At 37.7% G+C, this 17,104-nt stretch overlaps 1 protein-coding gene across 4 annotated transcripts in view; it reads left to right on the top strand.

The window, feature by feature from the left end:
- The window catches only part of RC3H2 (ring finger and CCCH-type domains 2), a 52,699-nt gene continuing 35,778 nt past the window's right edge, over window positions 184-17,104 (top strand). For 2 of the 4 annotated variants that reach the window (XM_013993836.2, XM_013993837.2), the window contains exons 1-4: window positions 184-570; window positions 7,390-7,687; window positions 10,854-10,971; window positions 13,807-14,040. In XM_013993836.2, the coding sequence (XP_013849290.1) occupies window positions 7,457-7,687; window positions 10,854-10,971; window positions 13,807-14,040 (583 nt within the window). In that variant the 5' untranslated portion in view covers window positions 184-570; window positions 7,390-7,456. Of the gene's footprint in view, window positions 571-7,389; window positions 7,688-10,853; window positions 10,972-13,806; window positions 14,041-15,723; window positions 16,509-17,104 lie in introns of those variants that run through there. The other 2 variants (XM_013993835.2, XM_021068506.1) reach the window with 2 other exon arrangements.

Genomic DNA, 17,104 nt, shown 5'->3' with positions numbered 1-17,104 from the left:
GTACCATGCCTTCCTCAAAGGCAGACACTGGCTCAAACCGGTGTCTAGGAGGCTGGCTCAAGGCGCATAAGAATGTGCAGGGAGTTTCCCATCAACCCTTTCGGCTTGCCCAGGCCTCCTAACAGTACCTCCCACAGTGCTCCAGGGTTCCCAAGTCATGTGATAGGGGTGGCTCTGCCGACCAGAGGGAAGCTGATGCGCAGTCCAGGTGGCGGGGGCTACTACGCTTCCCTTCCACCTCCCTAACTCCCGGTCTTGCGTGATCTCGCGCGAGGTGGGGAGTATCTTCTCGCGAGAGCTAGGTCGGGATCCCTTCAGGTCCGCCTCCGTGGTGAGGAGGAGGAGGAGAAGGAGGAGGAGGAGGAGGTGGAGGGAGGAGGAGGAGGAGGAGGCCCCGCTGCGGCCTCCGCCGCCGCCAACGGGGCTGTCCCTGTAGCTCCCGATGGAGTTTGATGTCGTGAAGCCGCCGCCGAGCTCTGCCCCGGCGAGACGAGGCGCCTCCGTCGCCGAGCCGCGCGGTCGCGGGGCTCCCGGGAGCGGCCCTTAGCGACCCCGCCCGGGTCCCCTCAGGTAGGGCGGGGGCGGGCACGACGCGGCTCGGGCCCCAGCCTGGGTCCCCGATTCCCGGCGGTCGGGCGGGAGACCGGTTTCAGCCCGGGGCCTGTGCGTTGTCGTAGCCGGTGCCCGGAGGGTTGGGAACCGAGGGCCGCACCTGACACCCGGATCGGGCCCGAAGTCCCCTGCCGGAGGAGGCCCCTCGCCCTGGTAGGGTTTTTGCAGTACCGAGCGCCCGGCGCAAATGGCCACCTCCCGTCGACACCCGCCGAGGGGACGCTTCTGACCCTAAGGAACCCATCCAAGTAAAGGCCAGGCTTTACTCTTCCTTTTCTACACCAGTTAGTAGGGTTGAAGAAGGTCCTCGAAACCAAGTCCTTTCCTAGCTTTTCGGCTTTCTGTCTTGGGGCTTCCCGAGATCGTAGTGCAGGGATGGTGGAGGCGATCTGAGTGGTAAATAGGGACCCCGGCCAAACAATGCCCTGGGAGGGCTTAACCTCCTGGGAGGGAGAGGGCCGGACCAGAGGGGTTGCACAGTGGTTGTGACGGAGCAATAGCATGAAACAGTCAGGGAATTCTGCTATGGTTTGCTTTCCCTCTTTCATTTTTCTTTCTTGGGGAAGCCTCTTAAGGAGACTCTTCCACCATCTTAGAAGAATGGTAGAAAGCATCTTTGTTTCTTACAGGCAGCTCTACTTTTCTCTGTTCTTAGCTTTCAGGAGGAGAGAAGATGGGGGTAGCTGTCATTTCCATCCTTCAGATCGCAGAACAGTTTAAGATACCGGTAGATAGAACCTTGACACTAAAATAGTCTCAAGTTATCACTGACATAAAGTAAATCTAATTTCGTGATTCCCACCCTGTTTTTTTTTTTAAATAACTACCTAGGTTCCTTTTTAATTCCTACTCTTCACTTAGGCCCCTTCTTTTTAATTCCTACTCTCCTCCCACCAGCTGTGATTAGAATAACTTTCTTTCCCAAATAAAGTGCTTAAGTAATCTTTTTTCCATTTTTATATTAGTCAAACTTTTAAATTCCAATAGGAACTTTTGATTAACCTGAGAAAGCTAATGTTGCTACACTAAATTTGGTATAATTTTGTCCAAAAGCAAAGAAAGAAATATTTTAGTTAGCTTTATGCAGTCTGTTTATAAATACACAAATTTAGTTATTATTTCTTGAAACAGTAAGAGGAGTTTGTGGATTTTTTTATCTGTCTAAAAAGCTATTATACCACTGTTCTAACATAACCTCCCTTTCTTATGTTGTTTACTTCCACATTCAGTGCTCGAAGAAATTAAGGCCCTTACATCCTGTCAAAGACCATTTTCAATTTTGCATTTTTGTTGATTTGGAGATTCATAATTTTCCAGATTTCTAGAGTTGGGAAAATAGCTCTAATGACAAAATGTTAAACATACATTCCGGGCATGTTTAGAAATACCAAATGTTATAATTCAAATTGGCTCCTATTTGAGGATTTAATTGTTTATCAGTGGATTCTTTGAGTTGCTCCTGAGCTGTTATTACTGTTGGGTTAACCTGACGTATAAGAAGACTTATGTCCTTTGTTCATATGTTTTCATTAATTCACTTTCTGCTTTTGTAATATACTGTGTCTTCCAGTTTGAAAAAATCAACAGAAATCCTTTTGAGGGGGAAATCATTTTTTTAACACAGAATTTTATATTCTGTAATCAAACTTCCACATTGTATGCAATATCAAAGAATGCTAAATAAACTTACAACAAGATCTTTTTATAATAAGTACTTGTTTATTGTTTTGGTTGGACTGAGTTGAAGTTTCATTTTGTATTGATGGAAAAAGGAAGCATGTAGTAAAACAAAGCTAGCTGGAAATTAAAAATAATATTTTGACTTGGTCGTGTAAGTGTTAGGCGACATCTTTATGATCTTCAGGTTTTTTAGTTTTTTGAAAACGTTCCTAAGTGTAGATGTAACTTTAACCACAAATTCTTAATACAAGTTAGGTTTGAGTGTTACTTTATAATTTTAAGTACTCTAGATTTGTACTGTCCAATACTAGCCAGTAGCCATATGTGCCAGTTGAACACTTGAAATGTGGCTAGTGTGAATTGAGCTGTGCTATAAGTATAAAATACACATCAGATTTTTTAAGACTTAGTTAGAAAAAAAGAAGTAAAATGTAATTTTTAAATATCGATTACCTCCTGAAATGATATTCTGGATAAATTGGGTTAAATAAACATATTAGTAAAATTAATTTCATCTGTTTTTCCCTTTTTTAATGTGACTACTAGAAACTTTAAATTGCTTGTGCTTCATATTGTGTTTCTTCTGGATAGTGCTGTTCTAGAGCTCCACTACTCTTCCAAGAAAAAAATTATCTAAAAAGAAGTAGATTAATGAAAATCAAAAATTTCCTGACAGACTATCTTCTTACAATTAGAATAACCAAAAGGCTAAAGACTTTGACAATATGAAGGATAAAGCTATCTAGTGGCCACTATTCAGTAGACAGAAGTGAGTAATTAAGTTCTATCCCAAAAAAGTATTTTTCAAGTAATCATCACTTAGGTAGCAAAACTTTATCAGTTGTATTAGTTAAAACAGAAAATTATCCCATTACTGTTCTAATAGAGGACATTGAAAGTTAAATCTCATGCTCGTTAAAAAACTGAGTTCAACCTGTGGTGAATTTTAGATGTAAAACTTGGATCATATCTTTCCTCACTTATGCTAAAGCACATATAATGGCAGTCTTTAAAATTGTAATCCAGTTCCTTTTTTCCATTCCTTTTAATATGTTTGAATGCTTTTTGGGGCCTGCAGTTTATTTCCATTGGTTTTGTTAGTTATATAAGTTAAGGTCTAAATCATACCTATGATGCTTTAAATATAATTTTTTAAGTCCAAAACTAATTCTTTCTAACTTTTCTGAATTGAGAAGTACTGTTACAATTCATTTCAGTAGTGTAAATTTCTCACATGAGTGAACTAAAATTAAAACAAAGAATGTTTTAATCAACAAACCTGAGCCCTACATCTTTATAAAGAGAATTGTAAAATATATTTTCTTATTATATAGTAGTGAATGAGGCGTAAACCTTTCTCTGGCATTTTAAAATCAGGTTTCATAGTCCTAACTGACTGCATAAACCATAGTAGACTAATAACAGAAAATGAAAGTACTTAGCTGATAAGCAGTTTGCTTTTAATAAAGCAATCTCTAATTTGAATCATATAAGAGATGTCTGTTACTCTTCCTGTTTTATGAGTTATTATTCATAGCCTGAAAAATTACTTGAGTAAAAATCTGTTAAGTTCTCATCTCTAACATTTCTCTCTCCTGTGGTTTATCTTGTTTATCCTTCTTCAATTTTAGTAACTAGTAACTGAAATTACTTAATACAAATAATTTGAAAGTTTTTCTTAAGTATTCCCTTTATATATTTAGAGGTATAGGTTTTTTAAGCCATTTTTTCTCAATTTGAGATGTTTGGGAGTATTTTTAGACTGGATACTTCACTATATATTCAAATAAGTTAATAAGGAATGTATTAGTATAAACCTAAAAGTTTTATACATCAGTATATATTATTAGCTCATTTAGATGCTTTTAAAAAATGAATTATAATAGGAGTAGTCTGTTTATCATTTTTGATAATTATAAAAATATTTTCTAGGTAAACATTTACAAAGTGCCTTTCTTTCTTTTTTTTTTTTTAAAGGGCCACACCTAAAGCATATGAAAGTTCCCAGACTAGGGGTTGAAATGGAGCTGCAGCTGCCAGCCACAGCCACAGCCACAGCCACGCCAGATCCAAGCTGTGTCTGACCTCATGGCACAGCTCATGGCAATGCTGGATCCTTAACCCACTGAGCAAGGTCAGAAATTGAACCCACATCTTCATGGATGCTAGTTGGATTTGTTACCTCTGAGCCACAGTAGGAACTCCCAAAGTGCCTTTTTTAAAGGAATTAAAGGCCAATTTTGTCATCACTAATTAAATGTTTTAGTGTTTTAGACAAAATTTGATTCGTCTTTATTGTAATTGAGGAATTTAGAATTTGTTGATAGTGGTACTGAGGAAAACATTTTTAAAAGTTAAACTGTTTCTTATATCTTATATAAGGAAAGTTCAATTTGTAATTTTCTTGTCAGAAAGTTAGATGCTGACACATAGCAGAAGGAGAATTTGGCAGATTTTTTCTTTTTCTTTCAAAGGTATTAATTTCTGCTAGAAATTAAATTTCTCAGCATTAATTACATTAAAACATCTGGTGTTCCTAAACCTAGAAACACATATGGCACATCGTGATGTTAACTATCAAGTGTATTCTGTAATAATTTGAAACACTTCAAAACTAATAGGGGGGAAAAAAAACGAATAGGTGGAAATATGAAAGATAGCATTTTTATGTTTAGTTCAAACGTAAATGGCTTTTCTCCCCTCACTGATTAACATAAAGCATTTCAGGATCATCTTGGAAAACTGAATAAGAGTATTTGCTACTAGTTTCCTATTACCCAGTGGCCTGTGATAACCCTAACCTAGAATTAGCATTTCCAAACAGGTGGCCATTGTGAAAAAAATACATACAGTGTCTTGTTTTGTTAAATATTTTATTGGTTCGTTATTAAGGATAAATCCCTAGATTAGGAATATCAGTGCTAGATTTAACATAAAATTCATTCTTCCTTAAAGGGCTTTTCCTGTATAATTCGGCAGCCTAGAAAACTAAACATTAAAAATGTTGAATAGTTTCAGCAAGTGATGTGTTCACTTGCTTAGTGTTCATCTCTAAAGTTGGAGGCAAACTTGTTTTGATAGATGTGGGTAAAAGGTATAAAATAAAGTAATATTGGAGTTCCCATCGTGGCCCAGTGGTTAACGCATCCGACTAGGAACCATGAGGTTGCGGGTTCGATCCCTGCCCTTGCTCAGTGGGTTAACGATCCGGCATTGCTGTGAGCTGTGGTGTAGGTTGCAGACGCGGCTCGGATCCCGCGTTGCTGTGGCTCTGGCGTAGGCTGGTGGCTACAGCTCCGATTGGACCCCTAGCCTGGGAACCTCCATATGCCGCGGAAGCGGCCCAAGAAATAGCAAAAAGACAAGAAAAAAAAAAGTAATATAACTTGCAAGATTTGGCTAGTTTAAAAATAAAGGTATTGGATACTGTTGCATTAGAGCTGTTTAAGGAAAAGTTTGTGTAGGATGCTTAGCATACATAGCACATTCTGTAATATTTTTACCAAGATATTTTTTAAAACCTTATGTTTTGTGAACATAAAAAAGCACAATAACGGCTAATTAAATTCTTCATTTGGGTGTAGGGTTATTAGAGAATCAGACCTTTTTTTGATGCAGACTCTGATTACCTTTTTTAACATCCAATTTCTGTGGCAGTAGTGTATTTGGGTTGGTAAACATTCTTATGAAATAATGTATTGGCTGTTTGTTTAATTGCCCTAAATACCTAGATTTCTTGTTCACCAGAGAGCCTTTGTCAGACTTATGTAAGTTTTGAATTGAAAGATGCAGAAAATTTGTGAAATGTAGAGTGTTCAAGTTAGGTATCTAAAGATTTTAAATTAGAGGTTTGATACTAAGTATTTTATTTTATTAAAAATCATAGAACATTTTTAGTCTTATGACTAAGAATAAAGAAATTACTGTCATTTTTCCCCCATGTGCCTCTTAATCTTATGCATATATATATATAAAGAAAAAATGGTTGTAAAAATTGTGTTGTTCAAGGTTTACCTGTATTTTGCTATTATTCTGCTTAAAATTATTATGTAAAAATATTGTTTTATTCTTTATCTTGCTCACTGGACCTGGCAGTTTTTGCTTTTATGTATCATTTAGTGATATATAAAAGGACATATAAAATATGTTTTGTGAAAAGTATTGTAAGGAACCGCGTTGAAGATTTGTAATTTGTGTGTGTTCTCCTGTTCTTTTCTTTTTCTTTTTTGGCCGCCCTGTGGCATATGGAGTTCTTGGGACAGGGATTAGATCTGAGCAGCAGTTGTAACCTAAGCCGTAGCAATGGCAACACCAGATCCTTAACCCACTGTGCCGGGCCAGGTATCGAACCTGTGTCTTGGCACTGCCAAGAGGCTGCAGATCCCATTGTGTCACAGTGAAACTCTGCAATTTTTTTTTTTCCCTTTGGCGCTGTACTTTAACATTAAACTCATTCTTTCATTTATGGATAAACAGCTCTATCATTACAGTCTTCTCTCATACTTTTTCTGAACCTTAGTTAGCCTCCTAGTCAAGTCCTGACCAGAGATTTTGTCTTTTGTGAAAAGTTGCCAAGTTGAAATATCCTTGACTAATTTGGTCATTCAGGTGGCAAGGCTGTTCCTTCACTTTTGACTTAGTACATATGAGATTGTTTGGATCAATATTTCCAGAGTTCACTAACTCCTAGGTCATATCTTTATATGTTTGTAGTTTGTAGTAAATAGCCAAGGCAAACACTTTTTAAAAAAGAAGCAAAAAAAAAAAAAAAAAAAGCCCAAAGTAATTTGTTTTTCTAAAAATGAAATTATGGAAAGTTAATCTGCTTATTTGATGTGGTCACTCAGAAAAACACAGGAAAGCTTTGATGAACAACTGGTATAAATATGTGTAGTTGAAAGGACATTGTTTTTGGACAAAAAAAATTCAGAAATATAATTAATTCAGCAAATAGATTTAAAGAAAATGATTTCCAAAGCATGTGAAATTATTCAGAAGTGATTTAGGCTTTGAAGCTGTGATCATTGACTTAAACATTTAACTCTTGAAAGGTGAGTGATGGATATATGGTTAATTCTTACTTTTGTTCCTTTCCAGCTTACAAAACACTACACAGCAAAATAATGATCTGCTAGACTGCTAACCCGAGCATCCAGCTTCCACAATGCCTGTGCAGGCAGCTCAATGGACAGAATTTCTGTCCTGTCCAATCTGCTATAATGAATTTGATGAGAATGTGCACAAACCCATCAGTTTAGGTTGTTCACACACTGTTTGCAAGACCTGCTTGAATAAACTTCACCGAAAAGCTTGTCCTTTTGACCAGACTGCCATCAACACAGACATTGATGTGCTTCCTGTCAACTTCGCACTTCTCCAGTTAGTTGGAGCCCAGGTAAGCTTTCAAGATTTTACTAATTTGGTGTATGTGATGATTATAGAACTTTATTCATTAAGGGTTACAAATTATGTTTAGGAATATTTGAGGCATTAAAAATACTATAACTGATTTTCATTATTGTATTCTGCAAATGATTTAGATAATGTCATAAATTCTTACGGAAAACTATAATTTCTGTATGGTTATAAGCTTCTTTATATTCAACACTGTGGTCAGAACTTATGTTTTTAAGCAATTTTCGTGGTTAGGAAACATTTTTATATAAGGATACATAAATATTTAGCCATTAGGTGTTATGAAAAGAAATGTAATCAAAGCTTTGGCCAGAAATCAACCATCTAGAACCTATAAATGGAGGGTTTTTTGGTTTTCTTTAAAACTTCACTTTTTTAGGATGATATTATAAAGAAGAAAATCAGTCTATATAGATATAAGATATATATAGAAAACCAGTTTCTAGAATGTCAGTAATAAATTCTGCAATTTCTTGTGCTCACATGCTGTAAAATTAGCATTTCTTATTTATAATTTTACTGAATCAACAAGAGCCTAGATTTGTAATAATTTCCATTCACTGAGGACCTACTTTGTATTAGGTATGATAGTAAGCAGTCAACATCTATTATTACTAATTCTTGTTATAGCTCTTCAGGTAGTTATTATCCCCATTTTACAGGTGAGGAAGAGGTGAAATTCTGTACATCATATACAACATATTAAAGCAAGAAAATAAGGTCTTTTTTTGATTGATCACATCTTAGGAAATACAGTGCATTAAAACACTCCATGCTTTTAGTATCTTTTTCTTTTTTTTTTTAATTTTTTGGCCACACTCATGGCATGTGGAAGTTCCCGGGCCAGAGGCTGAATCCAAGCCACAGCTATGATGTACACCGGTAGCTGCGGCAACATCAGATCCATTTAGCCTATTGCACTGGGCCAGGGATCAGGCCCAAGCCACTGCAGGTGGATACTTAACTCTCTGTGTATTGGTGGGAACTCCTCTTTTAGTATCTTGATATCTGAACTTTTCCTTTTAAATCACATTTCTTTTCAGTGTTCATAATCCAGTTAGATACTCTGAAATCAAGATGCATCTAAAATCATTAGTGTGTCAATTTAATTGGCAGGTTTTTTTTCCTTAATAATCTCTCTTGGAAACAGTGACATCTTAGATCCAATTAAATACTGTAGATTATTTGTAATAATACTAGCTACCATTTATTAAGTGTCTGCTGTAGGTCAGGTATTGTGTTTTGTCATTTATAAATGTTCTCTCAGTTGGTCCTTAAATTATCTTGCAGGTCTTTATGGTGTGACTTCTATTACCTTTGCAGACTTATCTTCTGCACTGACCTGACTCTTTCTGCTTAAGCCACACTGGCCTCCTAACCAGTTGTCAGATAGGCCTAATGTATTCCCACCTGAGGGCTTTTGTAATAACAGTTACTTTGCTGAAATTCTCATTCCTTCTATTCTTTCAGGTCTTTATTCAAATGTCATGATTCCCATGGAAGCCTATCCTGATCATCCCTGTTAAAACTACAGCCCTCCTCCAGCACTCCCCCTTATCCTTGCTGTGTAATTTTTACTGATTATCTTCTATCATACTACTTATTTATTTATTATGTTTTTTATTTATTGGCTGCTTCCTCTCTTTACTGTAATGTAAGCTATACAAGGGCAGGAAATGGCTGCTTTGCTCACTAATAAATGACTAGTACCCAAGAACTGCTTGGCACATGATAAGCACTCCATGAATATATATATTTGTTGAATTAAATTGAATATTCAAAATGGCACTATGAGGTAGGGATTTTCATCTTCATTTTGCAGATAGGGAAACCATGACTTAGAGCAGTTAAATAATTTTCTCCAGATCACTTGTACAAGTTGCAGGGCTGCCCAGAATTATACCCAAGTTTTGATCTTTCATTGAGAACAGGGCTGGGGCAGACCACGAACAATAAATATAGTAAGTAATTTATTTAGGAAGGAGGTGCTTAAGTGCTAAGGGAAAAAAAACTTCTTGCCTTTTTCTCTACTTTTTATTTTGAAGTACTTTTTTTTTAATTGCAAAAAATAGTGTACAGAGAAACTGTATAACTTTCTGCAGCTTCACCTAATGTTAACATCTTTCAAAGTCACAGCGTAGTTTTCAAACCTAAGGAATAACATTGGTACAGTTCACTTAACTACCTGCTTTTTTCCTCTCATTAATCCACCCAACTCCTGCTGTTAAGAATGAGATCCTTGGTTCTTGGAAAGTGGTTTGGCTTTAATTTTCTTAAACCACTATGATGTATTGCCTTTATATTAGAAGGTGGTGTGGTTTTTTTTTGTTTGTTTTCTTTTTTGCTTTTTAGGGCCGCTCCCATGGCATATGGAGGTTATAATGGGAGTCTGATTGGAGCTATAGCTGCCGGCCTATGCCACAACCACAGCTCATGCCAGCGCCAGATCCTTAACCCACTGAGCAAGGCCAGGGATCAAACACGAAAGCTCCTGATTCCCAGTTGGATTCATTTCCACTGTGCCACGATGGGAACGCCTGGATTTTTTTTTTTGAGTTAAGTTTTTATTTATTTATTTATTTATTTATTTATTTTTGTCTTTTTGCCTTTTCTAGGGCTGCTCCCGAGGCGTATGGAGGTTCCCAGGCTAGGGGTGGAATCGGAGCTGTGGCCACCGGCCTACGCCAGAGCCACAGCAACGCGGGATCTGAGCCGTGTCTGTGACCTACACCACAGCTCACATTAATGCCGGATCCTTAACCCACTGAGCAAGGCCAGGGATCGATCCCGCAGCCTCATGGTTCCTAGATGGATTCGTTAACCACTGCGCCACGATGGGAACTCCTAAATTTTTTTATTATAGTTGATTTATAATGTTCTGTTAATTTTTTCTGTACAACAGTGACCCAATCATACATATATTTATATACACACACGTATACATATGTATAATATATATATACATTCCTTTTCTCACAATATCCTCCATCATGTTCCATCACAAGTGGCTAAATATAGTGCCCAGTGCTATACAGCAGGGTCTCTTTGCTTATGCCTCTGTATTATAAGTTTATACTTATCAAATATATAAGTAACAATTGCATGAACTGGATGAACATATTTTTTCAGTTTTTCTTTGTTTTTAGGTACCAGATCATCAGTCAATAAAGTTAAGTAATCTAGGTGAGAACAAAAACTATGAGGTTGCAAAGAAATGTGTTGAGGATTTGGCACTCTACTTAAAACCACTAAGTGGAGGTAAAGGTAAGTTCATAAAAAGTATTTTTACAGGTTATTGGATTTGGTAATATATTAACTTTGGAAGCCTTGATATTGAGCCCCTATTAAATAATTTTGAGTTTTGATAAATGATTTTATTTAGAGATACCATGGAAATCTTTTTGACTAGTTATACTCTTTTTTGGAAGTAATCAGTATTGTTACTAAGATTTCATCAGACACACTACATATTGAGATTTATGTAATATTTATATTCACTGTTAAATTAATAGTGCTATATCAGAATATTAGTTTTAATAAGTCTTATTAGGACAATTTCATGTCTTCTTTCAGTCATTTAGCACTTACAGTGGTTAGAGGCTTCATGAGGCCCACAGTCTGCTGGGGACATAGGCATATTAGCTCAGTAAATTAAATGCTATGACAAAAATGGAATTTTGTTCTGTTTATCACTGCATCCTCATTAGCTAGCAGGTCATAGATGTAATAAGTGTTGGAGTTCATGTTGTGGCTCAGTGGTAACCCACCTGACTAGTATCCATGAGGGTGTGGATTTGATCCCTGACCTCGCTCAGTGGGTTAAGGATCTGATGTTACTGTGAGCTGCAGCGTAGATTACAGATATAGCTTGGATCCCACATTGCTGTGGCTGTGGTTCTGGCTGTGGCTGGCAGGTGCAGCTCTGATCTGACCCCTAGCCTGGGAACAGGTATGGCCACAGGTGTGGCTCTAAAAAGCAAAAAAAAGAAAAAAAGAAAAAGAAGTTGTTGAGTGAATGAATTAATCAAGTATTTCTTTTGTATCTGCTCTGTGCTTTTCACTGTTAGATATCTTAAACATAGTGACTTCCTTGAGAAACCTATTCATTCACTCATTTATTCATTCATTTAACAGATACTTAAAAAACATGTATTAAGTACTAGGCACAATTTTGGTACTGGGAATACATTAGTAAAAATGTCTGCCCTCATGGCGCTTGTGTTTTAGAAAAAGAGAGTATGTAAATAATTCATAAAAACAAGTTGTATATTACGTTGTAGATAATAATTGCTGTGGAAAGAAAACAATACAGTTAGATGGATCAAAATTGTCGAAGTGAGGGGAGAAAGGTGGGTTACAATTTTAAATAAGGTGATTAGTATAGGCCTTGTTTAGATAGCTTTTGAACTTGAGGTGAAAGAGGTAAGATAGTTAACTGTGTACTTTTGGGAGTTGTTGACATATAGATAGTATTTTAAGCAATGAGACTGGGGAGTTCCCTTTGTGGCTCAGCGGTTAACAAACCCAACTAGTATCCATGAGGACTCAGGTTTGATCCCTGGCTTTGCTCAGTGGGTTAAGGATCTGGTGTTGCCGTGAGCTATGGTGTGGGTTGCAGATGAGGCTTGCATCTGGTGTTGCTGTGGCCATGGTGTAGACTGGCAGCTACAGCTCAGATTTGACTCCTAGCCTGGGAACTTACGTATGCCCTAGATGCAGCCTTAAAAAGACACACACACACACAAAAAAAAGACTGGATGAGATCACCTAAGTAGTGAGTATATATAAAGGAAAAAACAAAAACTGGGTCCTAGGCCAATTAACATTAGGAAGTCAAGAAGGGGTTAGTAGGTTAAGGATCCAGCGTTGGCACTGCAGTGGCTTGGATTGCTGCTGTGGCGTGGGTTCAGTCCCTGGCCTGGGAACTTCCACATGTTGTGAGTGTGGCCAAAAAAGGTAAAACATTTAAAAAAATATTTTACTTATTAATTTTTTTTTATTTTATAGGGTTGTACCTGTGGCATATGCAGGTTCCCAGGCTAGGGGTCCAGTTGGAGCTGTAGCTGCCGGCCTATTCCATAGCCACAGCAACTCAGGATCCGAGCTGCATCTGTGACCTACACCCCACAGCTCACGCCAACGCTGGATCCTTAACCCAGTAAGCAAGGCCAGGGATTGAACCTGTGTCCTCATGGATGCTAGTCAGATTCATTAACTTCTGAGCCATGACAGGAACTCGAGGGTTTACTTATTTTTAAGATGTATGAAATAACAGCATGCTTGTTTTTACTGTATGCTGATGAAAATGATCTATGGAAAGGAAAAAATTGATGATGTAAGAGAAAGGGAAGAATTGCTTGAGCAATATCTTTAGAGTCACTAAAAGGGAATAGGATCTAAGATGTTGCCATTAAGCCATGTTCTAAATGTCTTGTGTACCATAAAAAAATAAAAAGGTTAATAATATCTTAATTTTAGATTTAACTTTAACTCTAGATTTATCTCAGTAGTTTTTTTTTTTTTTTTTTGCTATTTCTTTGGGCCGCTCCTGTGGCATATGGAGGTTCTCAGGCTAGGGGTCGAATCGGAGCTGTAGCCACTGGCCTATGCCAGAGCCACAGCAATGCGGGATCCGAGCCACGTCTGCAACCTACACCACAGCTCATGGCAACTCCAGATCCTTAACCCACTGAGCAAGGGCAGGGATTGAACCCGCAACCTCATGGTTCCTAGTCGGGTTCGTTAACCACTGCGCCACGACGGGAACTCCTATCTCAGTAGTTTTAATGAAGATGGAGAACAGACTGAATAAACCCAAGTTACTCTCTTTTGTGGGACACGTATAACCCAGAGAACATAACACCTAAATAAAATTTGAGGTAACTGAAAATTAGGCTCAAGTAACCACAGACTAGTAATAAACAGGGGTAGAATACTCACTGTTAAAAAAATGAAAGTATCTTATAGGGGACGCGTTAGGAATTGTGGCTTAGTAGTTACGCTAGATATTTTCATCAAATACATAATGAAAATTGACTTGTCTTTTTTAATTGGGAAAAAAAAAAAAACGTAGTTTCCTTAATTTCCTTTTTCTGAAAGGTGTAGCTAGTTTGAACCAGAGTGCTCTGAGCCGTCCAATGCAAAGGAAACTCGTGACACTTGTAAACTGTCAGCTGGTAGAGGAAGAAGGTCGTGTAAGAGCCATGCGAGCAGCCCGTTCACTTGGAGAAAGAACTGTAACAGAACTAATATTACAGCATCAGAACCCTCAGCAACTGTCTGCCAACCTATGGGCTGCTGTCAGGGCTCGAGGATGCCAGTTTCTAGGACCAGGTAAGATAGATCACTGACTTGTGACTTATGACTTGCCTTTATTTTTCTTTTTCTTTCTTTCTCTGTCTCTCTTTTTTTTTTTTTTTTTTTTTTTTTGTCTTTTTTTTTGTCTTTTTAGGTCTGCACCCACAGCATATGGAGGTTTCCAGTCTAAGAGTCGAACTGGAGCTGTAGCCGCTGGCCTATGCCAGAGCCACAGGAATGCTGGCTCCAAGCCTCATCTGTGACCTGCACCACAGCTCACAGCAACAATGGAACCTTAACCCACTGAGGAAGGCCAGGGATCTAACCTGCATCCTCAGGGATACTAGTCACATTCATTTTTGCTGAGCCATGACAGGAACTTCCTGACTTGCCTTTCTTATTGGCTTCCAGGGCTAGAGGATGCCAATTTCTAGAGGTAGGTGAGGGTCCCCAGACTCAACCCATCTTCATTTATACATACAAATCTTGACATAATTAAGGATACCAGCTTTTATTAGTCGTAATTTATATGATAAGTAGTGCTGTAATGTTTTGGAATAAATTTCTCATTTAATCCTTGACAGCCTTTAAGACAAGTGACACAGATCTAATTTTACAAATTAGAAAACTGAGTTAAGAGAGAGGCCTAATATTACACAGATAGTAAGTAAAGGAAAAGTAAACTTTCTTTTTATGAAAAAATTAGAAGTTCATGATTGTCTTTAAAATTAGAAACAGAAATTATTACAAAAAGTAAGAATCTAGCAGGGAATGATTTCTTTATAGTTACCATTACTTATATTTTTAAAAAATCTTTATACCAAGGTTATGAAATACTCTTCTGTGTTATCTTCTTGAAGCTTTATTGTTGTATTTTTCTCATTTAGAACTCTAAGGTAAGTAGAATTTATTGAGCAAAGGAAATTTTTTTTCCCCTTTTTGGTCGCACCCATTGCATATGGAAGTTCCTGGGCCAGGGATCTAATCTGAGCAGCAGCTGTAACCTATGCCACAACTGCAGCAATGCCAGATCCTTAACCTGCTGTGCACAGTGGGAATTCCTATTTTCTTTTAAATGACAGTGGTGGGAAACTACTATAGGTTTGGGTTTGTTGTTTGTTTTGTTTTTTTTTTTGTCTTTTTGCCTTTTCTAGGGCCGCTCCTGCAGCATATGGAGGTTGCCAGGCTAGGGGTCTAATTGGAGCTGTAGCCGCCAGCCTACGCCAAAGCCACAGCAACTCGGGATCCAACCCACGTCTGCGACCTATACCACAGCTCATGGCAATGCTGGATCCTTAACCCACTGAGCAAGGCCAGGGATTGAACCCGCAACCTCATGGTTCCTAGTTGGATTTATTAACCACTGAGCTACGACGGGAACTCCTGGGGTTTTTTTTTTTAAAGTGTAAAGAATACAGACCAAAAACAATGTATGGACTTTATTTGGATACTTACTCAAAGAAACCAAACTATAAGAAGAGGTTTTTGAGACAGTGGGAGAAAATTCAACATGGATTGGGTATGAGATGATATTTAGAAAATGTATTACTTAGGGCCACCTGCACAGCATATGGGGGTCGAATCAGAGCTGTAGCCACTGGCCATAGCAATTCAATATCTGAGCCACATCTGTGACCTACACCATAGCTCATGGCAGCACCAGATCCTTAACCCAGTGAGCGTGGTCAGAACCTGAGTCCTCATTATACTAGTTGGGTTTGTTACTGCTGAGCCTCAAAGGGAACTCCAAAAAATAATTTTAAAAATCCATATTTGTATATAATTTAATAATACTCCCCGTGGATATTCCCTCATGTTTATTTTATTTACCTTATCTAAGAAAAACTAGACTAGGCAACAGATACCTTTGTTCTGTAAGTTGACAACAGAAAGACAAACTTAAAAATGGGCCAAGGGCTTGAATAAATATTTCTCTGTAGAAGATACATAGATGGCCACGAAGTACATGAAAGAAAAAAATGGTCAGTGTCGTTAGTCATTGAGGAAATGCAAACAGAAATACAAGGTACTATTTCATTCATACCCATTATGATTGGCCATAATTTAAAAGTGGAAAATTAAAAGTGTTGGTGAGGATGTTATGAAAGTTGGGAATGTAAAATGATGCAGTCTCTATGGAAAAATAATTTGACAGTTCCTCAGAAAGTTAAGTGTAGAGTTATTATATGACCCATCAGTTCCACTCTTAGGTATATACCCAAAGGAACTGAAAACAGGTATTCAGCTGATACTTGTACACAAATGTTTGTAGCAGCATTATTTACCTTAGTCAAAAGGTGGATGCAATCTAGATGTCTGTCAACTGATGAATGAACAAAATGTGGTATATTTATTAATAGAATATTATTCAGCCATTAAAAGGATTGAGATACCCAAATATGCTACAATGTGGATGAACTTTGAAAATATTATGTTAAGTGAAAGAAGCTGGACAAAAGGTCACATATTCTGTGGTTCTGTTTATATGAAGAGCATTCACACAGGTAAATCCAGGCTAGTGGTTGTCAGAGACTGGGGGTCAAGGGTATGGGGAGTGACTGCTTAATGGCTGTAGAGTTCCTTTCAGATGATGAAAATGTCTTGGAACTCGGTAGAGTTAATGGTTGTACAACATTGTGAATGTATACTTTAAAATAGTGAATTTCCTTCAATTTTTAAAAAGTCCTTAGTTCTAGTTATAATTTTGTGGCTCACTAGTTGTAAAACTTAGCCTAGTCACTTAACTTTCATGGGCATCAGTGTCCCACTTGGAAAAAAAGGGGTTTGCTTTTTGATATACATTCTAGATGACCTTTCACTTCCATTGTTTTCATTGAGAACCAATGTATTTTTTAACTTTTAATTCCAAAGAATTTCCAGTTTACCAAAAAGTTACAAGAATAATACAGAGAATTACTGTATATTCTTTATCCATAATCACTACTTTTTAATATTTTGCTCTGTTTTTGGATTATATGCTCCTTCTCTCTTTTTGAACCGTTTGAGAGTAGGCTGCATATTTCATGCCCCATCCCTCTTATGTTTAAGTGTGTTTCTTATGTCCAAACAGTACATACATCAAATTCAGAAAACTTAACCT

This window comes from Sus scrofa, chromosome 1 (assembly GCF_000003025.6).
Source record: "Sus scrofa isolate TJ Tabasco breed Duroc chromosome 1, Sscrofa11.1, whole genome shotgun sequence".
NCBI lineage: Eukaryota > Metazoa > Chordata > Mammalia > Artiodactyla > Suidae > Sus > Sus scrofa.
Note: the sequence above shows the minus strand (reverse complement) of the source record. Positions and strands in the feature narration are given on the sequence as shown.